The 26078-nt window shown below is 35.5% G+C and overlaps 1 protein-coding gene across 1 annotated transcript in view; it reads right to left on the reverse strand.

Annotated features, from left to right (window-relative positions):
* Positions 1 to 26078, reverse strand: part of Dlc1 (DLC1 Rho GTPase activating protein) — a 384998-nt gene that overhangs the window by 283896 nt on the left and 75024 nt on the right. Inside the window, exons 3-4 of the mRNA XM_077792445.1 lie at positions 8532 to 8681; positions 794 to 934 (exon numbers count right to left, since the gene is read on the reverse strand). Of these exons, the coding sequence (XP_077648571.1) occupies positions 794 to 934; positions 8532 to 8681 (291 nt within the window). The remainder of the gene's footprint in view (positions 1 to 793; positions 935 to 8531; positions 8682 to 26078) is intronic.

Raw genomic sequence — 26078 nt, forward strand, 5'->3', positions numbered from 1 at the left:
ACCAAACTAGGAAAGGTTATTTTGGAACTGCTTGGATTGTAGATATTTGAAGTAGTAATTACTTCCTCCATAAATGTTACCTTTTAGAGTCAAATACTATTTTCCTGGTGCAGTTCACTTTTTGCTTAAAGGAAAATCTCTTTTATTCACAATTCACCATGCTGTATTATTCCATGCACTAACTATATTTTTACTTGTTTTGATGGCATTATGAAGTCCATAAAGCATCATTATAATAATGACAGTAGCTTACCTTTATTCAGCCCTTATTCTGTACCAAACACTTTGATAAGCCCCTCACATGAGTATTATCATCAATGCTCACAGATAATCTATAAAGTGGATGATTTTGGATATCTCTCTCTCCATCTCTGTCATCTTTCTGTACCTATCTACTTATCTATTCATTCCTCTATTCATCAGTATCTATCATCCATATGTCATGGAAGTTTTTAGAAAGATAATTTTCCAAGTAGCAAGTGGCATTCTCAGGATACTAATGCAGGAAAAGCCTTCTGGAGTTTTGTGTTCTTGGTTCTTTAAAGTTATGAGTGTTCAGTAACAAAATTTAATTACCATATTTTGCATAATTCTGGATTTATGGCCTGTTTTAGCAAACTTACTGTATTGTCATCGATTAGACAAACACATGTGTTCAGGGTGGTGAATACTCCAAATCGACAAGGCAAAGACTCCAAGAGTGTTTCTTCTATATTGAATGGATAGAATATCAACTCTCATCTGATAGTCACAACACTTACATATTGAGACTGACTTCTCATTTACAACTTACCATTGCCTTGGGTTTGGTTCCAGAAATGGTCAGTGGGGTGGAAGATGGTAGATCAGTGGACTCAGTGTTAGAAGGCAAATTTACTTGTGTCTGATTTACTGAAGTAGTATCTGCTCCACTTTCAGATCCCGATTCCAGATCCTATTAAAAACAAATGCATTCATATGAATGACGTGTGACTAATCCCTCTGCGCTCATTTCCCTGCCACCAGCCCCTTTCCACTTCCTTCTGTCAACACACACTTAAGGGTCGCTAACACTGACATGTCACTCAAAGTCATATGATTTTGTAACAACAATCATACTCTTCTGAGGGTCTGAAACTACTTGAGAGAGAGGTATCATACTACTTGAGTAATTTAACAACTTAATGCAAATTGGAAGGGGTAGGTGGGAGAGCTAGCTAGGGTCTAGCAGTAAGAGTTAGGAAGTAGAAGACCATAGATTCCCTTCCTCACTGTGTGACCTTGAGTAACTCAATTAACACTCCACACACTACAGGAGGGCATGAATTATGTTTTGTCATGTGGGATTCAATGATACTTTTTAAAAGTGGGTATGCTAATGATATGCACTTAGAGAATTTTACGAGGATTAAGCAAGATATATACAAAGTGCATGTAACTGTGTGTGATCATTTTCATTAAATGTTAACCATTACTAGAAACATTATTAATATCCTATGTCTTCTTAATAACTACTTCTAAGACACCCATTGAATGATGCAAACATTTGGTAACCTCTGCAAAGGCTGTGCATTTAATTTATCAAATGCGGTCTTACAGGTGATCTGACTGTAAAGAGGAAAGATGAGAACAGGAGAAACTGGAGAGGAGAGCAAAGGCACATGTTACCCCCACGCTTTCAACCTGAGAAAAATGAGTTAAATATTTCTGCATCTACTCTTTTTACATCTCAAACTTACCATGGTCTACATGGTCAGATATCTTCTCTGATACCTAACTTTCTGACTATATCTTTTACCATTCTTTGGTTTCTTAGGATGCTCTGGTAGTACAGCCTGTTTTCAGTTCTTCTAGTAGATCAAGCTGGTGTCTATGACAGGGACTATGCCCTTTCTTTGAAGCATCTGTTAACTATTTAAAGCCCAAATAGTTTCCTTCCCTTAACATCTGCAATATATTTTTGTGAACATCTTATTGTTCACCATACCTTATTTATATTTACCATCTATCAATAAGTCTGTTTTTTTTGTGTGTGTTACCTACCTACCTACCTACCTACAGATCCATTCCTCCATCTTTTAATCTTTGACAATTAGAAGGCATGCATCACAAAATCAGGAGCTTTGCCTGACGTGTACACTGTTACATCTTCAGGTCTTAGAACAGTGCCTGACACATAGAACATGGTCATGTAAAATTGTTTTGTAAAAGAACAACTGCATGGATAATACAAACCTTTCCTTTCTTCGTCTTCACAATGTAAGTATTTTTTTTTGCTATAAAATTATAAATCATAAATAGAATTGAAATTCAGTTTTCTTCAGTTGTAATGGTATAAAAGCATATACTAATAAAGACGAAGAGTAATAAATGATGAAGAGTATACTGTATTCTTTAATAATGTGTTTGTGTATAAAGTATACGACTGTAACCAAATTTCCGATGTTTGGAGTGACTTCAGATCAGGCCATCTATTTTATTTGCATATTTATTTTTCTGCACAGAGAAAGCAAGAAACATTTTATTCTAGACAAAATATGATTCATTTAAATTTCAAGCATCAAATAAGTAGTCGGTAATAGCAGGTAATTTTTGAATATTATCTAATGCATACTCATAAGTAGCAGGTAATTTATAATCCATTTATATTTGACCTTTTGTAGATCAAAAATTGGTTGCAATTAATTTTGCCCTCCCGTTGATGATTTGATTAGGTAATTAACAGGGTAATCCTGCAACTTTCTAACCATGCAAGGGTTCTGAGGTGAAATAATATACTTAAATAAAAGACTACCCTCTTTTGTGTTTTTGCCTTTTACAGACCTTACCTCACCGCCCATATCTTCCTCCGTGGTCATCACCCCCTGTGTGGGAGGTTCTATTATCATCACTTGAGAGAAGATGAAGCCATGACCTGGGGTGAGTCACTCCACTCAAGTCACGCTTTCTCACAGAGCTGGCATTGAAACTCAGGCCTTTCTGACCTCAGGGTTCAACCTGGTAAACTAACTCCATCTGTTCTATTGAGGTCCCAAACAACTAAGTAACTGATGCAATAATGCGCAGTTTGGCAGAAATCTTTATCATTTTCTCTTCTTTCCTCTGTTCACTATGAAAAATATCATACAAGTTCTCTCCAGATCTCTCACATTCCTTCTCTCCTTTGTCCACTGCTTCTGTACCCAAACCCAGTGGTGAATAAGACCCCAATTATCATTATACTATCACCTAATAATTTACCTGCAATTCACCTTTGCTTTGTGTAATTCCTCTTTTATATCATCCCCCTACAAGGCTCTAGTAATGACTCTTACTCTATTCCTTCAACCATAACTGGCTATAGAAGTATAAAAATCTCAGGAGTTCTTGTTGTGCTAGGTAATCCAGTGTGATATATGCTAGAGATGCATATGCAGTTCAATTTTGGTGCAAAAGACTGAGAATCTAGTGATCCATTGGATATACAGATATGGAGATCATAAAAAGCTGTCTCATTGGTGACCCTCATCATGAAGAAGGTGACATAAGCCATGCTAATTCCCAGGGAGAACATTCAAAGTCAGACAGTCAGGAGAACTGAGTCTAGAACCTGGATATGAGATTTAAGGGACAAATGGGGAAAGAGGAGCCATTGGCATATATAGAAAGCAAGTGTCATGGAGATAGAGAAGAAAAATCAGGGAGGGGCCAGAAGCCAAAGGAGTAGTGATAATTAAAGGGAAGAGAGTGCTGCATAGTGTCACTGTAATAGCTAAAGACTGTGCTGTTCCTACTGAATTTGTCAGTTAGGAGATGAAGGGTGGAGAAATGATGGAGCCATAGCCAGGAATTCAATCAAGGAGGAGATACTCAGATGAAAGCTTGGCTCATACCCAAAAAGAGTGAGATAGGGCAGTGGTTGAGTAAAGATCAAGGGAAGACTTTTTGCTTTTGTTTTTAAATTTCTACATTGAAAAACAGCAATGATCTCACTTACCACCCATGTCTATTTTCCTGGTGTACTAACATGGCAGTCTTTTTGTTTTTTATTTGTTCTAATCAGGTGTATATGACAGCAGAATGCATTTTGATTCATTATACACAAATGGAACACAACTTTTCATTTCTCTAGTTGTACATGATATAGCATCACACCATATGTGCAGTCATACATGTACTTAGAGTAATGATGTCCATTTCATTCTACCATCTTTCCTGCCCCCACACCACCTTTGGTATTTCGGGATTGGCTTACTTTGCTTAGCATCATATTTTCCAACTCCACTTATTTACCTGCAAATGCCATAATTTTATTCCCTTGTAATGCTGAGTAATATTCCATTGTGTATATGTACCACAGTTTCTTTATCCATTCATCTATTGAAGGGCATCTAGTTTAGCTATTGTGAATTGAGCTGCTCTAGACACTGATGTGGCTGTGTCACTATAGTATGCTGATTTTAAGACCTTTGGGTAAAGATGGAGGAATGGGATAACTGGGTCAAAGAGTGTTCCATCCCAAGTTTTGTAAGGAATATCCATACTGCTTTCCAGAGTGGTTGTACTAATTTGCAGTACCACCAGCAATGTATGAGTGTACCTTTTCCCCCACATCCTTGCCAACACTTATTATAACAGTTATTATAGCAGTCTTAAATAAAGAAAGGATTTATTTAATACGCGGCAGAGAAAATACAGCATGTATATATGCTTAAAAAAGGATAAGAACTGATAGGAAGAGAGCAGTGGAATTTGAACCTACACGAAAGAATGAATAATTGGTGGAGCTAAGCTAGAAGACAGTAAGGAACGGAAGTAAGGACACAACTGTAAGATCAGAATTAGATGATAGGAACAACATATGTTTGATTGACAAAGGAAGAAAGAAAGTAGAATCACCTATAGCCATAAGCAGTTTGATGCTGGAAATTCTGTCATTGGCTTCCGTTTATGTGACAAGATAAATAAATGCAAGGATTGGGTAGGGGTTTGGGGATCATTAAATATTTGAATAGCTACCTTGGATGATCCGGGGATACCAAAAAATACTGCAGAGCAATGTCAGAGGTACTTTAAAGGTAGAGAAATGGCTAAGCCTACATATTTCCTAAACTACCCCCATGGTATGGATGAAATATCTCAAGAGATTGTCAATATCCCTTTGATTACACATTGTCCCCCTATTAGCAACTCAAAACTCAGAAGATTTTATTATTAAGAAAAAAGGACCCTATCAGACAGGGGATTATGGTTCAGGAAATGATGTTTATCCCATTGTCAATGAAAAATTTGCATCTTGGAAAGGTTTATAATATAGCAGGATGAACATGGCTTTTCTTTTTCTTTTAATTTTTTAATTTTTTTTTTTGAGAGAGAGAGAGAGAGAGAGAGAGAGAGAGAGAGAGAGAGAGAGAATTTTTAATATTTATTTTTTAGTTCTCGGTGGACACAACATCTTTGTTGGTATGTGGTGCTGAGGATCGAACCCGGGCCGCACGCATGCCAGGCGAGCGTGCTACCACTTGAGCCACATCCCCAGCCCCGAACATGGCTTTTCTGATGTGCAAGTAATCTCACCAGTTGGGTGACTCAAGGTAAATTAATTACCACTTCCCACTGTGTGGCCTTGGGTAAGTTATTTATCCTTTCTGAAACTCAGGTTTTGCATTTTAGGATTCTCAAGAGGATCAATGCATTAACATATATAAAGATTAATGCTTACTAAACACTACTACCTGTCACTTATCCCAAGAGATTAGCTATCTTTAGCCATCTTGAGATACTGACATTAGCAAATGCTTGGATAAAGTTGGGTTTGGGACTGCAAAAGAGAAAACCAGATTTCGGGCTGAGGAGTATCTACCAAGGCATCACCAACTTGTGTGGATCTAGTTAGGCAGCCTCTTTAAATCTTTATCTCAATCTTTATTTTAATATTTGTTTCATGTTAAAGTCATTTGATTCCAGCCTGTATTATTCTTCATATTCTTTATTATATGTAGAATTAACTTTGGCATTTTTTCATAAATATTCTCAAACTGGGGCTGGGGAAGAATCAGGGTTTCACTGTATGTCTTGTTCTTCTTGCTAAACTATAAATTCACGGTGGAGTGGGTAGGTGGGGTAGTGGCAGTGTCTCCTCTGAATCTGAAACAGTGTTCCTTGGTGAATGATTAAGGTCATAATCATGCCATTATAATCCTCTTATTCCATGGCACAATTATCAAAAGGAATGGAAAGTGCTTGTGGAAAAAAATTTGATGATGAGAGAATGTTAAAATTAACTTTAAATACCAAGGAACATAAATATAGACCCTGGGGTGACCTAGAAAATCATAAAGACCAAAAAAGAGTTTTGAGGCACGAGGAACTTGTCTTGTTCATCTTTAGCCCTCTGCCTGATGTGGGTACAGGGCAAAGGGACAAGAATACACCATTACCAAATATGTATTCTGTGCCATATCTATGCAAAACATATCACATACATTCTTTCATTTGCTTCCCCCAATGAGACATCCATTAAGAAACAACAACTCTCATTTTTATATGAAATTAAATAATTTGAGAAATTAAATAATTCTTTTATGTTCCCAGATAGTCAGTTATAAAACTGGAATTTGAACCAGTTCTGAAGCCACCAAAGTTCACAATGTTTCTACTATGGTATTTTAAACATTCTGACTATAAAATGAGAGCTAAGAAATGAATCTCTAGTTACAGAAGCAATTGTTGTGGTAATTTTCCACAAGCTAAACTGTGTAATATAAAGTCCAATTTACAAATTTGAATGGAAGCAGAAAATGTAGGTGTAGACCAATTCTAAGATCATAACATATTAACTCCTATTTTTGTTTGTCCTTATATAGCTTACTAGCTTTACTAAGGTTCTCTTGCTTTTTGAGATAATAACTACAGTATGGAGTTGTATTCAGCAGAAATCTAGGGCTGAATCTTTCTCCTAAATATATGGAGATTGAGGAAAGTTGAATGTAAAGAGAAAGAGAAATTTGAAAGATAGGTGAGATTAGCAATTCACACTAGAACATTTTTGGAGAAAACATAGCTCACAGCTAAATTAATGGTAAAGAGGTATTAAGTATTACCTCCTATTAAAAACATAAGCTTATTCTTGTTTTTGAAGTTGTTGATGCAAATGAGCATGAAGTTTCTATAATTCTTCATATGCAAATAAAATTAAATAGTCCCTCCTTGTTGACCTTCAGGAAAAAACTTTGTATTTCTTCCATTTGGAGCCAATTCTGCTTGGTAAAACTATATTATGTGCACCACGCTAGGGTGGCACAGGGGAGAATGTAACCAATTCTGACTCGGAAGGTATTTCATTTCTACTGGCTTTTATAAGTATTTAGTTTCGTATTTACTGAATTTTAATTAGATTTTATTGTTACTACTACTACTTTTATCATTTTTGATTAAGATATCAGATTTTCATGATCAGTTAGAAAGCAGCATGGTGTAGTGGTTCATTAACATAGCTCTGGACAGAGACTGGCAGCCTCTGTACGCCAACTCTGGAACATGCAGTTACTCCCTTCTCTGTGCCTTTTACTCATCTGAAAATTTTTACAAAGAATGAATGTGTTAACCTTAGAATAATATGCACTAATATATTAGAGTTAGCTTTTATTTTAATCTGTTTTTTTTACTTCAAAATCAATGATAGAACTATACAAAGCAATGGTAGAACTATATAAAGGAATTGAGGACAGAATATTTGTATTTTAGAAATAGGTGCTCAAATTTTCTACATGATTTTCCGCTGCTTTGATCTCAATTCATTCTCGACTTGATGTGCTTATTATTGCATAATACAAGTTAGAAATTGAAAATGGGTTCATGGCTTAATTATAAATTCCACCATCATATTTAGTAGTTTTGCATTTAATACGCAAATTCATTTAATATAAAGCTAATATTAAGTATGTAAAATGTATAGTTAATCCTGAAATCTATCTCTTTCAAAATTTGTTCAGAATGTCAGAATCTTGGAGGAGTGTTTGTCATATAATATTAATGCACAGTAGAATATAATTCTGACCTCTGTTCTCTTTGTTATATTTCACTGAATGAATTTTAGAGTGCTCTCAAGTTAATCTCATTTAAATTCTTTCTTACAGTATACTGGGTTAATTCAACCACCATCTACCCATCCATGCAGCAAAATAGTTATTAAATATTTTCTTCATGCAATGTACATTTGCAGATCACTGGAAATAATTTACCAAACAGTACTTGCTAATGGAGTTTATATCACATCAGAGCTGACTGTCAGTTAAGGTAACAGCTATAGCAAAGAGGATTTAATCACTAGGAAATATAATATCCCTGGGTGACCTTTCTTCCTGTTCAATGTTAAATATTTTCTTTTGTATCATTCATTTCTCTATGAGTTCTCTGCATTAAGCATGGAAATACTTGAGTTGTCTTTATGGGACTCTATTCCATATATATGAGAAGATGCTATTAGCAAAGATGTTTCACTGGTAACAGGAACTGTGTGCAGTAAAGAGACACACCATTTGCAGAGGAGAAGTGGGAAGGGGGAAGCTTACAGGAACATGCCGCCGCAGGTTTGTTGGTGTGCTGGATGGAGAGGAGCTGGTGCTGAGAGCATTCTCGATGTCCTGGTCAAGTTGGTCCAGTTTCATAATTAGCAGCACCATGGAGTCCAGTCGTGCCTTATCTCGGTCTTCTCTCATTTCCTGAGGAACAGAACATGTTGTTACTGAACTTGAAAGGCCATTTCTTGGAAAGAATAAAAAGTTCCCTGTTCTTCAATGTGACAAAAAGGACACTGGATAATAGGCAGTGTTCTACTTAAGGAGGAAGGGAAGTTCTCTTCTGCATCATCAATGGGCTCTTCATGGGGAGGATACTGATCTAGTGCCAAGAAAGCATTTTACATGAATATTAAAGATATGAAAAAAGTGTAATAACAATGATGCTGATACACGTCTCCCCATTAATTAGCCTTCAGAAAAGATATATTAGTTTTCTTTTTTGCACAGTACAAATTGATTATTTACAAGCTACTAATTATTATTATTTTTTTGTGGCCAGACAGTGAAGAATGTATATGAGAGAATATTTTTGATAGAGTATTTCTGAATTTACAAAAACTAGATTGAAGCAAGGAAAGTGTTTGGTTTGTTCAGCAGGCAATTTTCCTTGCATGGAGCATTTACTTACTACTACTTCAAACTGAGTCATATGTCACTGCCAATACACACACACACAACAATCTATCTATCTATATATATAGTATATATATATATATACTATATATAATATATATATAGTATCTATCTATATAATATATATATATATATAGTATCTATATATATAATATATGTAGTATCTTAATATTACAGAACATTGTTATATCAAAGGAGTGGTATTTATAGTGCTTATAACTTAAAAGAAAGTCATATACATGTATGTGTGTGTGGGTATATATATACTCACACACACCTATATATCATATGATTTCTTATTCTGAGTACTCTGGGATACAGACTTATAATTCTGGAAATGTGCTGGTCCATTGGAGCAGCTAAAGCTTCTCACAGACCTTGTAGGGATACTTGGAAATGATTCTTTACTACTCCTTCAAATCAAGTTAGTTAGTATCAGGAGTCTTCCAAATTCTTTGCAGTGTTCTGGGGATCAGGCTTGGGTAGAAAGAAGGAAAAAGACCATGGAAAACAAAGGTAGGTTCTTTAGAAGCAAAATCTGTTGAGAGACTAGTGGACCGAGGGCAAGCCCATTTGAGATAAATCATCATTTGGAGTTGCCAACCTCCCATCTGTCCAAGATATTTATTTGGTGATACCAGCTTCGAAAGGACCACAAGTGGCCAACTTCAAAGGGGAAATAATCATGATGTGATCCTTAGGGCATGTCTACACAGGGGTAGCAGGTTGGGGCTTTGTTTCCCTGATGACATTAGTCATGGGAGGAATGTGATGACTGCGTGAATCAGACCTTCTATTGTGCTTTTGGCATTTCTTCTAATCCTTTCAAATTCCCCATTGGGAGGCACTCCCAGATAACAGGGTAATTTCACGGATTAATCAAATTCTACAGGAATCTCTATGCCTTAAACAACTAGAGCAGATTGCTAATCTTACAGAGGCATTATTTTTCAGAGGTAAAATAATTAGTTTACAAGATTAAGTTGGTCAGAGAATTAATTACTTAAGCTAATATTAGGTAAATTTTCTTTTTTTAAAAAAAGAACTTGAACTTGGTTTAACAGATTAATACATATTGTAAGAATTACTCCTGTTTCCACAAAGACAGATTGCTTTAGAGAATAAATTAAGAACTTTATGCCATGAGTCAATTCCTTCAGAATACTGAACAATTATTATGGTTTCAGTTTCTTCCCATTGTCCCTGCTGATGAAGCTCTGACAGAGAATCATGAACTTTGGTTATCATAAAGTTTTACTGTGTTTAAAAGTATATATGGTATTTGCAAACAAATCTGAAACTTTATGTAATATCTCTCAACACGATAGAACATTATTATATCAAAGGAGGGTTATTTATAGTGCTTATAACCTAAAAGAAAGTCCCAGAAAAATTAGAGATTATTCCATTTAACACCCTTGTAAGTATTCCCCCAAAATGCAAGTCTGGCTGGATAGTAATTAAGTCCGCTTAATGACTCTTCCAATGTTTTTGGTTATATAATTTCCTTCTCTATTCAAGTAGTTGTCTTTGACAAGATGATTTTCTTTGCATCTTCTTATCCACATATGGTTTTGTGTAATTGTCTTTTATTTGTCAGTTATGTCCTCAAGGACAAAGATTAAGTTTTTCTACCTGGCAGACAATTTAGAATTAAGTTATACACTGCACACACAATACATTTTTCAGGACAAATACCAATGAAATCAATAGAAGCCTGTGAAATAAAACCTCCCAAGCCTTAGAAAATATATCTTGATATTTTTCCAGCTACTAAGTTAATGTTGGACACAGCAATACACCCTGCAGCTATCTTGGGCTTATCAGCAGCAGTCTCAAAACGAATTTGTCTTTGAATTAACTGGATACTGAGTTTATGCTTTAAAAACATTTTCAAATCCATTGGATGAGCATTAAATGCTTCCAATGATTTGCCAAAAAGGCTAAAACCAAACAGTCTTGCTCTATGATACAGAATTGTGGTTTTTTTCTTCTTTTTTAGGGCTGGGGATTGAACCCAGAGCCTGGTGCATGCAAGACAAGCACTCTACCAACTGAGCTATATCCCCAGCCCCTCTATGATACAGTTTTAGAGAAACAGCCCTGTTTCTTTTCCCTTTCTTTCAGGGATACCTCAGGGTTCACCATTTATATTCAGCCTGGGGTATTAAGTATTTCTCGTGTTGCACATTTATAAAACCTTGCAAGATGGACCAGCTATAGATCTGATGCTTCAGCTAAAAATCATTAGGCCTTTTTTTGAAATCATAGGTATTACTATTTCTAAAGTTCTAACCTTCATATATCCACGTCTAAACTCTGGAAATTAGCTCACACCTGAAAACAGAGAGTGTGTTTGCAGATTTTGGCTATGTTGACTTCTTCAATGGATATTTAATTTCATTCTGTTACAACAATCCATGAAGAGAAAGTTTAATAAGTGAAATTACCTATCCATGAAATCAGTATTGATTTCAAATCAAGGCCACGGTGTTAATTCTCTTCCCTCCCATATTTCCTCTCTTCTTTACTTTCATTACAGCTGTTCTGAGTAAATCAGCAGTATTATTATTATTATTATTATTATTATCATCATCATTATTATTATTAGTTTTGAACGAAGGAGCACCCTCTCACTGAGTTATATCTCCAGCCCTTTTAAATTTTTTTATTTTGAGATGTAGTCTGTCTCATTTGCTTATTGGCAAAACATTATTAATGTGATTAAATATCCATCATTGAAAAAGACAGATAAGACCCCTGTTTTCTTGAATAATATCACCAACTATGGGAATATAGACAATGAATATTTAAAAATTCACATATAAGATGGCTTCAAGTGGGAACAAGTGTATGAAAAAAATAGAGTAATGATTCTTTAAGTAACTGAAGGAGGAGTGTCCTACTTTATATAGGGTGGTCAGAAAAGAGCTTTCTGCAGAAGAGAGAGTCCAGGTGGGAGATGAGATGGAAGAGATGTATATGGAGATAGGGAGGGAGGGAGGGAGAGAAGGAGAGGAGGAGGAGAAGAGGAGGAAAGAGGGGATGAGGAGGAGGAGAACTGGGAAATTGGTATTGCAGGTGGAGTAAGGAGTGACACAATGATAACAAGATGGGAATGAATGAATTTGGTCAATAAGAAGATCAGAAAAAAGGCTAGGGATGTGAAGGACGACACATGGGAGGAAGAGGGAGTGAAGGCTCCTGCAAAGTAAGGCTGGAGCCAAATGGGAGCCAGAGAATAGTCTGCTTTGGAGTTCATGGTCAAGTGGTAAACGTCACTCTTTGTGCAATGGAGAAAATTATTGAGTTATTATTTCATAAACTTTTAGATTTCTCAAAACACACTGGCAATGAAAGATATTTTTAAAAAATTCATTATGATTTACATTATATTTATAATTCTGAATAAGTCAAAACATATTTAAGTTTTCCAATATCTTTCTTAGATACCCCATCCAACAGCTAAGAAATACAGGAGTTCCAAATTGCAGTTACCAGCTCCAGTGTCCTGATTTTGCCGATGAGGAAACTGAACTCTAGGGATACTGTAAGTCCAAGTCAATCCTGCCTTGGTAAATCCGAGCCCAGAGCCTGGCTCTCTCACACTCTGCCCTGGTCTCTCCAACATTCCATTTTGTTTTCCTTCCATACATAACATTTTAAATTAATGCCCTCGTGGGTATCATGTGTACTCTTCTCAACTCTTGCAGTCTGGTTTTTGTTTCTGCAGGAACATTGTTTTTGAAGAGCTCCAATGACTGAAACAATCAATTGGAAACAAAGAAACAAAGAAACAAACAAACAAGAAAACCTTTGAAGCTCTCTTGTCCAGTTCTTTAAATTTTTATTTAACAATTTTTAAAGATCTGTTGTATGCTTGTACTACGACGTGCTGTATTTACTGTTGTCTAGGAAGCAACCTATTTTATATAAGTGCAGCTATAATTTTTAAAATTGTAAAAAGTAAAATTTTGTCTTACTCTGAGTTCCCAGTTTTTTTTTTTTCCTCCAGAACGAGACAGAATAAGTGGTGTCTGTTCCTAAAACAGCATTTCAAATATATGAAGAACGACATTGTGCTCATCTTTTTCCTTTTTTATGGGAGACACCCTCAGTTCCTTATTTGTGGAGTGGGTGGTGCTGAGGATGGAACCCTGGACCTTCACATGGTAGGCACACACTTTACCACTGAGCTACATGCTCAGGCCATAGTTCATTTCATCATTTCTCACATGACACGTTTTCCAATCTTTATTAGTTCTGTTTATTCTTCTCTGAACATGATAGAATTCTGTCAATTATCTAATTAATTAATGGTTGGTGTCTGGAATGAAATACATGACTCTGTGTGTTCTCTGGCCAGGGTGGAAGAGAGAAGTGCTGCCCCATGTTCTGTGTACCCTCTTTCACTCAGCCTAAGGATCTAGTGGCTGTTTAGAACACAAACAGGCTATTCTTAATGGGATATCCAGAGTCTGCTTTTTTAATGAGGAAAAAACATTTAGTTAACTGTGAGCTGAACTTAGTCAACGGTGTGATATATGTCTTCTTTTCCCAGTACGTGCCTGTGTAGTGCTAAGACAGAAACTTCCTGTTGCCTGGAGACTGCAAACAGCTGTTGTCAAAGTGTAGATAATATATGTAACTGCAGGGGAAGAAATAGCCAGTTATACCTCTTTTAGACACAGGTCAGTAGAGACCAGGCAAGTCAGGATAGAAACTTCTATTCACGGCCACAGAAATGGGCAGTTATATGATATGTCAAAATACATTCTACTGTCATGTATGGCTAAAAAGAACAAATTAAAAAGAATTTTTGAAAAGAAACTTCTATTCAATTTGATTCCTTGTCCAAAACTTAGTCTGGCTAAGCCATGTGGTGAGCATCTGGAAATCTAAATGATGCTCCTAATTTACTTTGAAGAGCTATGTAGCACTGGGCAGTGCAGTTTCTTTAACTGTCATGCTATCTGGGAGAGATAAATAGGGTTTTTAGGGGTCATTATTTCTAAGGATCTCTGAACTGGTAAGACTTAGACAGGAGCCTCCACTCTCCTTCTTTCTTTCCCTTTGGGGAAGACAATCCCAACACTGTTCTCCAGTGCTCTTAATTAAACAGAAGAAATCACAGCACACACACAAGGTGGTGGGCAGGAGGTGCAGGTTACCAGACATTTTACAGACTGGAGAAATGTGAAGTCTAGTGAAAAGAGCGTGTCCACTGGACACACACACAGGCTCTGTTCTCCTAATGCCAAGCATGTGGAAAAGAACAAAAAATTCAGTAAAATACCCAGTGCTTCCAACAGTGTTAGCTGAGCAAATAACAGTGTTGCCTGAATGCCCTGCTTGTCAGTGAGCTGTGGCATCACAGAGATAGCCATAATAAATTAAAGGCTGGGCCAGGAATAGAACTTAGACTTCCTGATTCTTAATTCAAGGTTCTGGCCCCAGCACTGTCTTCAATTCCATATGCATCTTCCTGGCTATTTTGGGCTGCTAATACTCCTTCCTCACCCATAAAAGAAAGGGACCCTTTTAGCAAGAGACTTGGATCAGTTTCATCCTGAATTACTTGATCTGCAGCCAGCTGGACAAGTATGAAATCTCCTATTAGTGTTATATATTTCATTTGACAATAAATTCCTCTTTCTACACTTTCCTTTCTTAAAATAATATCCTGCTTAAAGAACTAAAAAGTTATTTTTTTTTTCTTTCAGGAGCAATGGAGATATTCATCTGAATTAACTGTCAGAAGCTAAAGATAATATAATTATCCTGTGTTAGAATTTTTGGGGAAGTTAAACATGACCGCCTAAATTTTTATTCTGCTGTGTTTCAATATGAAGTTCTGTAGACCAGGAGAAAATAAAACAAACCAACAACTATCTTCTATTTGCCAGATATAGTCTGTTTGACCCCAAATTCTTTATGTAGTATTTTTAATTAATAATAATGTGCCAATATCATTATAATATTAGATGGTAGAGATGGATGAATGATATTGTTATTTAAAGTGGCTACAAGGAATCTTTTAACTGACATGTAATTATTAACTAAGGATCATGGCTTCAGAGTAAGGGTTTATATTTACTCTATATTAATCTGCTTCCATTTACAAGGCCTGATGAAAATTATTTTTTTTTTAAAAAAATTCCAACTAGGCTTCAAATGGCATGTTTCTTAGCTGGAACTTTAGTAAATTGCCTCCCCCATTTTCTAAATAATTGTCCCAGTTTCAAAGGACAATTATGCAGCTGGTCCTTAGGAGTGTGCAGAAGGGCAGGTGTCACCTGGGGGAGAACTGATGGTCATCGATTCCTCTGTATCCAAGAGAAGTCTGCAGATGACTTTCTCTATGCACTTCAGAGACTGGCATATAATTTCTGTCAATAATTTGGTAAGTATTCTGAGGTAGATCTTCAATTTATGTACTGAAGTTGGAGATTGGCATGCAGGGTCACTAAACATAGCATACAGCATAAGGTACGCCTTTCTGAGCTGATTGTTCTATGCGGTCATGTTTATGTGGTATCTAAATCCTGGCAGTTTTTGTTCTTTCAAACAATTCTCAAATGGTTTGTTGCTTGGCCACAAGTTTTTTTTAAAAAAACAGGTTCTGTCCTGAACTGAAAACTTAAGGAATATATCTGTTTTGCATTAAATTTCTACTGTTTTCAGGATTATTATGATGATCTTTGCTGTGAACAATAAAGACAGACATAGCTAAAATTTTATTCTTTTCCTTTGAAAACATCACCTAATTTTTAAAAAGTTCTCTGAGATCTGACTGTTGTTGACTTTTCTAGTTGTATCTCTCATCACCCTCCTTGATTCTTAAATGTCAATCATCCTGAATCTAACCACTATATCTTCCTTAATATTTTTAAAGTTTAAATGTATTTTCATTTGTGTGTGTGTGAATACATATAAGTGGAAATCTGGCATGTTTTTAACATACTTTAACCACAAAATTATAAAAAAAAAGACCATCTGCTAGCTAATGTAATCTCATGTAAACAATACTGTATTTTAGGAAATGCTGTGCTACAGGTATATATATAGCTTCTTTTGGCTTCTCAAATATGTCATATTCTCTATTTTCCAACAAAGATTTTCAGATTTAGCAAATGAAATTAGGGAATGTCCAGTTATCATTAAACTTCAGGGAAGTAAAAAAGAAATATCTGTATAAGTTTTTCCTAATGTTACAAGGGACAATATTGCATTGGGCATAGTGATACAAAGACATTTCATTGTCTGAAGGTAAAATGTGACTAGGCATCCTGTATTTTATCTGGCATCTTTATTTTTGATCCACACAGTGGTGCTGCTTAGACTCAAGCAGTTCTCCCTGCCTGGAGGGACTGATGGCAACAGCTTCCAGTGCATGTCCCTGCCACCGACAGCTCTTTCACATGGCTGTTTCCTTGAATGAATGCCCAGTCATTGCCCTTTTAGTCATACAACTCCAGTGAATGGAAATTTTATTTTTTTTTTCAGTGCTTTATTTTGTGTTATAATGCTAGAAAAATCTTCAAGTTACCATTTTTGGGTTTTCTTTAGAAACCAAAATGAAAAAAATGTATGAGACTATTCTTGTGATCTTTTAAGAATTTTAAATTTACTTGCATTTTAATACTTTGTATTAGATCTTCCATGAATGAGTATCTTAAGAGTAAATCTTTTTTTTTTTGCCATTATATGTTTTTTCATTGAAGACTTTCCCAAAGATACAAACTCAGTTAATGGGAAAATTAGTGTATGAAGATTCAATTAATCTCTTCTTCTTGTTGCCCAAGAATTCATGAACACTTTTAGGCCTAGAAAGTGCATCCTTCAACTCTACAGGTGGATTCAAAATGATGTGTTTTTCATACAAATCAAATTGCATTTGGAGCTGGGTGCGATGGCACACCCCACAATCTTCCTCTTATGAACCCAGAGGCTCAGGAGGCTGAGTCAGGAGGATTACAAGTTCAAAGCCAGCCTCAGCAACTTAGTGAGGCTGTAAGCAATTTAACAAGATCTTGTCTCTAATTAAAAAAAAAAAAATAAAGAGGGATAGGAATGTGGCTCAGTGGTTAAGCACTCTGCATTCAATCCCTGGTACCCCCCCCCCCCAAATACATTTGGATATCTGAAATGAATAGATGTAGATTAAAAACAGATACTTAGTCATATATAGGTGGCACCTTCTTATTGTCATTAATCTATGTATTAAACAGCCAAACCAATCTGGTTAATGTTTCTTGCTTCTTCCTTCCTTCTATCTATCCCATCCTCTTTTCTTCTACCAGTCTGTCAACAATTGTGCTCTCAGGAGTCCTCAAATATTAGTGTGCATCAGAATCATCAGGCAGCTGCTGATTCAGTAGGTGGCGGATGGAAATGGAACATCTGCATTTTTAACAAGGTCTCAGGTAATGCTGCTGTTACTGGGGGCTTCATAGTGAGAATCTCTAACCCACACATGAGACCAGCAGTAGTCAGTACTGGTTAATGATTGGCATCCTTGTATAGCTTTGAACACTTCCACGTGCTAACCTCCATTGACAACTTTCTGATATAGTGGGGGTGGGTGAGGTCAAGCTACCATTTTTAAAAGATTCATGGATTTATTCATAGCATAGCTGGGATCGGTAAGCTCTGTAAAAGATTACAGAAAAATCCCTTTTACAGTTTCTGACAAAAATTAAGACCACAGGAATCAGATTCTCACCCAGAGGAATTCCACAATAAGAAATTTGTTAATACCCATAGTAACAGATTAAAGGGAAAAATACAAGTCAACAAGTGTTAAACAGGGTGTTTATAACATCCCAAATCTACTTTAAACCACCCGCCAGTGGTTAAAAACAGAAATAATAATTAATAACTCTCTTAAGTAACAAGGACTTAGATGGCAATGTTCTTAACCTGATTAAGCGTCCGGCACTTAGAGCAAACATTGAGGATAATGGTGAATGGAGCATTGGAAATATTTCTATAACATTAGGAAAAAGTAAAAAGTCTGCTATCACATATTCTAGTTAACTTCAGGTTCTGGTCAGTGCAATAAAATCAACAGTGACAACAAGATGTAGATGATTATTTCACAAGGGAAGAGGATTTGTACCTTGAAAATTCCAGAGAACAATCTGACGACCCGTTAGAACACATAAAAGAATTTGGCTCAACACAGACAAACTCAAGAACAGTGTTGGCCACTGTTATTCATCATTTAAAATGTGGAATAGAATAAAAACCAAATCACAATAGCAACCAAGGTGATAAGAATGTGTAAAAGTAACTGATCAAGAAATGAGCCAGATTGTTACATGAAAACCAAAGTGACATCCAAGGATGTAAAAGAAGAAAGAAAAAATGGAAAGAGAATTTTTCTTTTCGTAGAGGACAGTTTCAACATACTTTATAACTAATTTATTATGTATTCCGTCTGTTTCCCCACTAGGATGTCAGCCCCACCAGGACTGCCATCATGACCTGTTTTGTTCACTGATATAACCCGAGAATCCGGAGCAAATAGTTGGGAAGTAATCATCACACAAGAATGTTTGTTGAATGAGTGAATAAAGTATTAATTCTATGAATCAATTTATGATTTCTTCAAAGGAGTCCAAACCCCAAACCCCATGGGTTTTGTGTGTTTTTTAAAATTTGAATTTGCAAAGTTCATTCTTAAAAAAACAAAAAAGAAAGACAGGAAAACACGCAATCCAGCAAGAACACTCTATGGTATTTATCCAAATGAGTTGAGAACCTGATCCAAACGAAGCAACAACCCTAAACCTGCACATGCATGTTTACAACACTTTTATTCATACTCAGACTAACCAAGATGTCCCTCAATAAGTCAACAGATAACTGCAGCACATCTAGACAATGAAATATTATTCATCACTAAAAAAGAAATGCACTATGAAACCATAAAAGACATCAATGGAACTTAAACTATATTACTAATTGAAAAAAGCCAATCTCATAAGGTCATAGATGATAAGATTCCAGCAATACCAAATTCTAGAAAGGCAAACTATGTAGAGAGTAAAAAGATAGTGGTTATCAGGAGTTAATGGTGAGGAAGGAATGGGTAGGCACAGAGCAGAGGATTTTTAGGGTAGTGAAACTATTCTGTTTGATACTATAGTAACAGATGTATATCATCATATATTTGTCAAAACATATACAGTAAACACCAGGAGGGAATCCTCATGTGAACTCTGTACTTTGAGTGATATTGATCTCAGTGTCACTGATTATAACCAAAGCACCTCTCTGGAGCAGGACACTGGTTGCAGGCAGAGGGTAGAGGAAATCTTTGTAACTTCTGATAAATTTTTATGGGAACTTAAAACTTCTCTACAAAGCCTATTGGAAACAAAATTAATGTAATAAAAGCAAACAACCTCCAAATCTTTTGATTATGGACAACTTTGTGTGTATAAATACAAATATAATAGAGAAATATAATAAACTCTGATTTGTATATCAGTCTAAATTTACCAGTATTTAGTCAACTTTATTTAACTTTCTTTAAATTTTCAAACATTATTTTAAGAAAATGCCAGATACTGTATTATTTCACCCACAAATGATAAAGTATGCCTTGGTTTTAAAATCCATCTGCAAATGTAAATGATAAAATCTTTTTAAAATACCTGAACTTTCACTATGTATAGTGGCACACACCTGTAATTCCAGTGGCTCTGCAGGCTGAGGCAGGAGGATTGTGAGTTCAAAGCCAGCCTCAGCAACTTAGTAAGGCCCTAAGAAATTTAGCAAGACCCTGTCTTTAAATAAAATATAAAAAGTGCTGAGGATGCGGCATAATCCTTAGATGCCCCTGGGTTCATTCCCAAATACAGAAAAAAAAAATCTGAACTTTCTTTGAGACAATACACTGTATAAAATATTCATAAAGGGAAAAATTGATAAAAGTTCAAGGACAATTATAGACTGGAAGAAAATATTTAGAGCATAAGTAACAGCAAATAAAGAAATTATAAATTGACATAAATAATCAAAATGGTCAAGACAAACAAAGAGGCTCTTCATAGAAGAATTCCTAATGGAATTCTTAATAGAACCTCATTGGTAATATAAAAAATGCCTAGGAAATAAAGAAAGAGAATCATTATTTTTCATCTGACAGATTGTCAAAAATGAAAAAGAAACAAAACAAAACAAAACAAAAAACCAAATCTTGACCACACTCAAAGTTGACAGTATTTTGAAAATATTTTTTTTTCCTCTTTGGAGGCTGTTTTGAAAATATCTATTAAAATTAAAGTAAGGCATATTCTTCAACCTAGTGATTCTAATTTTAGATACCTGTCCTAAAAAATTACTTATGCACAAACAGAAATAGTAGGCCCAGTAGTATTCACTGAAACATTTTTCTTCCAGTGACCAAAGAACAGGAAATAACTCAAGCGGCTATCAATAGAAAACTGTTAAACTTAATAAACTATAGTACTATTTTTCCTTGACTACTAGATAGTAGTTGCATGAAATAGGTGTACTCGCACTGACAGAGCCAAGAGTAACTTATATAGAGCTTCATTATGAGTTAGAAAAATGCCTCTTGTGGTGGATGTCATCCTGTGCCCAGGTTCACTGCTAACAGCAAAGCACAGGTCACCCATCAGCCCCTGCTCAGTGCTTCACCCTGGTTTCCTTGTACAGGGTAGAGTCTGATCAACAGAACTTGGGATTCTGTTGAGAATCTGCTATTTATAAGGAAAGCACTCCAACTGGGTCTATTCAGGGGAGAAAGAGGTGAAGGATCACACTACTGCATGGACTATAGTACCAAACACGCACACGTGTGAGAGCACGGACACAGTCACAATTGTCCAAAGCAAAATTCTTTATGTGTAAATATAAATAAGTACAAAAATTATCTGGAAGAACACCTATCCTTGGAGCTAGAGCATGGAATTTGGAGAGGAACAAGGAAATCTACTCATTTTTCTTAATAATGTGGAATTCCTAACAAGTGTATGTTGGGAAACTAGATTAGTTGTTGTTGTTATTACTATTATTACATAAAGTGAATGTTCATTAAAAACAACAGTGAAACTACAATTGTAAAAGCATGAAACAGGGATTTGAAATTTTATTCCTGAACTGTGCAAAACACTTGATGATACTTTGTTTTAAGACATAGGAAAGAAGAAAAGTAGGAAGGAAACAGACTCCATCTTTAGGTTAAACCATAATAATTTGTCAATTTCTTACTGTTTTTGACCTACAAAGTGGTTCTATCTTATAAATGGAATGGAAAATATAGATTAATATGCACAATTTCAGGCCACACGAATAACTAGTTTCTACACAGGAAGCTCCAAGTGGTGGAAAGACCACCATATTGTTTTTATAGGAAAAAGGTCTTTCACAACAATTCGAGTTCTTGGATGTATTCTGTAAAATTTTTATAGTTATCCAATGGGTCTTTCTAGTATAGACTGATAATTATATTTCTGGTTAAAAAGTGCAGTGATTTAGCATCATCATTAACGAATCTTTTGCTTATTGACTACGAAAACCCATCATTTAAAACTTCTAAAAATCAATGGCAATTAAAATGTTAGGATATATATCATTTGCCTTTAACATAATTATTACTTTCCTTGATCTATTTTGATGATAACAAATCTAAAAAGAAAAAACTTTTGGATCAGACATAAGGGAGTGAAAAGAGAGGAGGGGGTATGGAGGTAGGAAGGATAGTAGATTGAATTGGACATTATGACCCTATGTGCATATATGATTATATGATCTATAGAACTCTACATCATGTATTCCATATGTGTATGATCTGTCAAAATGCATTCTACTGTCATGTATACATAATTAGAACAAATAAAAAATTAAAAAAGAAAAAGAAATAACTAGTCAGTATTGGGGCCTTACTTATTAAGTTTTTCATGCACATATTGTCTCCTAATCAGTTTTTAAAGGCCACGGTGAGAAGGGACGGGGCCTCACACATCTCTGAACCTCTGAGATACCCAGCAGAGTTCAATGCACAGTGAAGGATCAAATAATTTTAATTACTTTACAATGAATGTTCTAAATCCCAATCTGTAATAAACATCTAGAAATATGTTCCTACAGAGAGAAAGTTCCTACAGAGAGAAAGAATAAATAACTACTACACAGAGACTTTCTTTTTTTAATGGAAGAGAACTTCTCAGATGTACTGATTAGAGAATGTGTCGGCAGTAGAGTGGTTCATTGTGTGTGTCCTCATAGGACTTTGTTAAAACTCAAAAACGTCTTTGTGGTATAATATTTCAGAGGAAAAAAAGGACATTTGAATAATAGCCTTTTGCTTCCAAAATATTGAGGTTACTCATCCTCCAATTCCCTGTGGTCATTAAGACCTGTTTGTTTGCCTGCCTTTTGTGCATAGGGGAACCACATAATGGGTTCTTCTTTCTCAATATGGTAATAAAGTTTGCCCACCATTCCTGCGAGGGAGTCTCTTTCCTACAAGGAAGAGAGAATTTTCTTTATCTAAATATGTATCTGGTTTGTTCTCCACAGAAACTACATGCCCAGGAGAGGAACCCACAAATTTCTATGACTTTTAATTCAAATGGTCATACTTAAAAATACAAGTCTCCTGTGGAGTTGATTGTACTTATTTCTTATAATGGATACTATTTCTTTGGCCATTCGTTATATAAATACAGATAGAAATATAACTGAAAAATCTTGTGAGTTAGAGAATATAAGAAACATATTAAATAGAATTTTAATATGAGTCTTGGAATTCAGAGTTCCTTCAAGCATCATGTTTTGAAAAGTATTCATAGAATGCATATTAAAAGGGATTGAACAATACATAATAGTAACTTCCTTGTTTTCAAAAGACAGGGTTTAAAACTATACAGTATTGCTCTTCTTAGAAGCTCATGGTAGATGCAATAGTACTTAGTGTCAAAATTCCATTATTTTCAATGTTGAAAGTATAAAACAGATCATAAAGTAATAATTTAGAATGGGAAAGGATTTTAGAGATGGTGTAGCTTTTTTTTTTTTTTTTTTTTTTTTTTTTTTTTTAACAATGAAGCAATGGTCTAAATTTGGTAAAATGAAGCCACAATTGGCTTCCTAGATTTTTCCTGCTGAAAAGAGGTTTAATGATACCCTGGGAGCTACACATAATTACTGTGTACATTAATTGACAAATGGGAATTTTGCCACTGTAAATCTCTCCATGAATGTTTAAATTGATCTTAGAGCAAATTTAACTCCTCTTTCTTTAGTCCTGGTTTGATGAAGAGGGTCTTATTGTAAATTGTTTTTCTTCTTTACTGAGCAACTGTTAGATTGATAAAACTGTACTGTATGGAAGAGACCAAACAAATGGTATCATGCCATGCAAATGACTAGTCAAAACAAATGGAATGAGTTCAGAGTTACAGTAAAGTATTAAAAAACAACAACAAAAAAAGACAACAAAAAAAGATTGACAGCATGGTATGACCCAGATGGCCCAGGGGGTCAGCTCTCTAGAAAAGGTAATAATTAAACTTGATCCTTGAAAGTTGAGTAGGATTGGGAAGGACAGAGGGCATGGAAATGCATGCTGGGGTGGGAATATGATACAACGAGGGACATTAACAAAATAGCTTTAGGATTCTGACTGAGTTGATTAGTGGGTGGTGTGCAGGACCCTAGCTTTGGCTTAGTTCTTGTGCAAAAGCACAGATGACAAATGTACAGTCCCTCACTTTTTTATGATTTGACTCAGCAATTTTTCAACTTAATGATGGTGCATATCACTTTTGCGATATGCATTCAATAGGAACTGTACTTTGAATTTTGGTCACTTTGCTGTATGATCATCTCTTGGGATGCGTGGCAGCAGCAGAGAGCCCTGACTCCTAGCCAGAGACACAAACATGAGAGCAAACAACTGATACTCTACAGTGGACTGCATAGCTGAGCTACGGTGTTCTGTAGGTGAAGTACGTGAATGCCCCTTTGACTTCTACTATTTTCAATTTTTAAGGTATTTTCAATTTACAATGGATTTATTGGGAGTGAACCCCATCATAAGTTGAATGGCATGTGTTTGTAGTACACCTATGAAGAGCTGTTAAGTTGACTTGACTCCTATAGGTTTGCCCTGCCATGACCAGGCCCTCCAAGCTTACTAGGTGTGTTTTTATTTTTTCATTTCACTTAGCAAGTCTCATTTTCCAAGTCTTATTATATTTTCTGAGGAAAACATAAGCATTTGATAAAATTATTTTGAAAGTGGGAAAATAAAAGGAACTTCTCTTCCTCTAGTCCTCACTGCTTCCCATAGACACCTGTGTGAGATCCCTAATGGCAGGATATTTCCTCTGTTTGTTTCAAGGAGAAATTAAATTTGCCATTTACCGTGATTGGCAGAAATAGATCATTTTATAAGCTGGTGAGAAGGGGGGTCCTTCCAGGTTGGTAAAATCTCACTTCACTATTCTTTGTGGATAATCATTGAGTTCTAGTATTTAAAAAGCATTGATGCTGATATATTTCAACATATATCAAAATTGGTAGGTATATCCTGAATGTTCTGTGACTGCTTAATCAAAAATGGCATTTCCCCAGAATTTCTGCATTGGTGTGTGCTGTTATTTAATGTGACAAAATTCTCTTGAAATTTTATTCAACCACAGATGCCTGCTGATGACTGAAAGGTCAAATCCACAAGAAACCAAAGATCTTTTAGCAGAACCTGTCACCATTACTAATAAAATAATTCCGAGTAGGTATTCTTCTACTGAGAGCAAGTTAAAGGAAGCATTCGATATTTTTATTCTAAAAGTCTCCTTGTGGACCTGAAGTGTTGATCCACTACAGACTTAGGAAGTCCATCTGAGGGGAAAATGAGAATTATGATCTCATTATTTTAAGATTCTGTTATTTGCTTAGCAAAATATAATCCAAATGTGAATTTTACTACAGCTATAAAAAATAGAAAGCAAATTAAGTAATCCTATGAAATGTCTTTAGCCCATTTAAGAGAACTTTTGGGGCATATTTACTTATGTATTGAAAATGGAAACACAGCAATACTATTCTGGAAAATCATTCTCATGAATTTTGGAAATTACAAAACAAAATAACTCATTGTCCTACCTGGAAATAATAATAATAATGGCAAAAAAAAGAGTCAGAACTCCTTTATTTGCCTTAAGATATTCCTTATGTTCTTGGTCAGAAATTAGTTACTCAATAAAATTAAAGTGTGCATTTATTACAAAAAATTTGCATTTAGTAACAATGAACTAATGCATATGGAATGTAAGTGGCTATAAATATGAGAATGTTCATTCATTGCTAACTTTTATCAGAGAACGAGCGCTGAGAATCCTGTAATTTTATTTTCATATACCAGATCCCCAGCAACCCTGTTGTAAAAGCCCTGTAAGTATTCAGGATATGCTCCTCTTTCCATGTTCCTGGAACACAATGTGCAGTGGAAGAAGACGGGTCACTCTCTCTTAGGGAAATATGCAAACACCACAGATGTGCAAGTGGAGCGGCTGTTTCCCACACACCCCATGGCTCCTCTTGAGCACAGGAAGGGAAAGAAAAATCCTCTAAAAAAATTAACCACATGTTAGTATTGAAACATTGCCAGGAACACAGACAGCCCTGGAGGGTTTGTTTCAAATCAATATTGATGGAGCCGTGTGGCGGGTCAAGGGAATGGTGCATCTCACTCTCAAGTTCACAGGACTGAGTATTTTTATTTAGACAGAAAGGAAAACTCAGAAAACAAGCAAACGGCAGTGGGAATGATACTACTGACTCTCCTCTGATATTTTTAGATTAATGTATAGAAAGTGAGTGTTTCACTTTCTCAGTCTCATTTTAATGAATTCCTGGGAGGCA

Source organism: Urocitellus parryii, chromosome 14 (assembly GCF_045843805.1).
Source record: "Urocitellus parryii isolate mUroPar1 chromosome 14, mUroPar1.hap1, whole genome shotgun sequence".
Taxonomy (NCBI): Eukaryota; Metazoa; Chordata; class Mammalia; order Rodentia; family Sciuridae; genus Urocitellus; species Urocitellus parryii.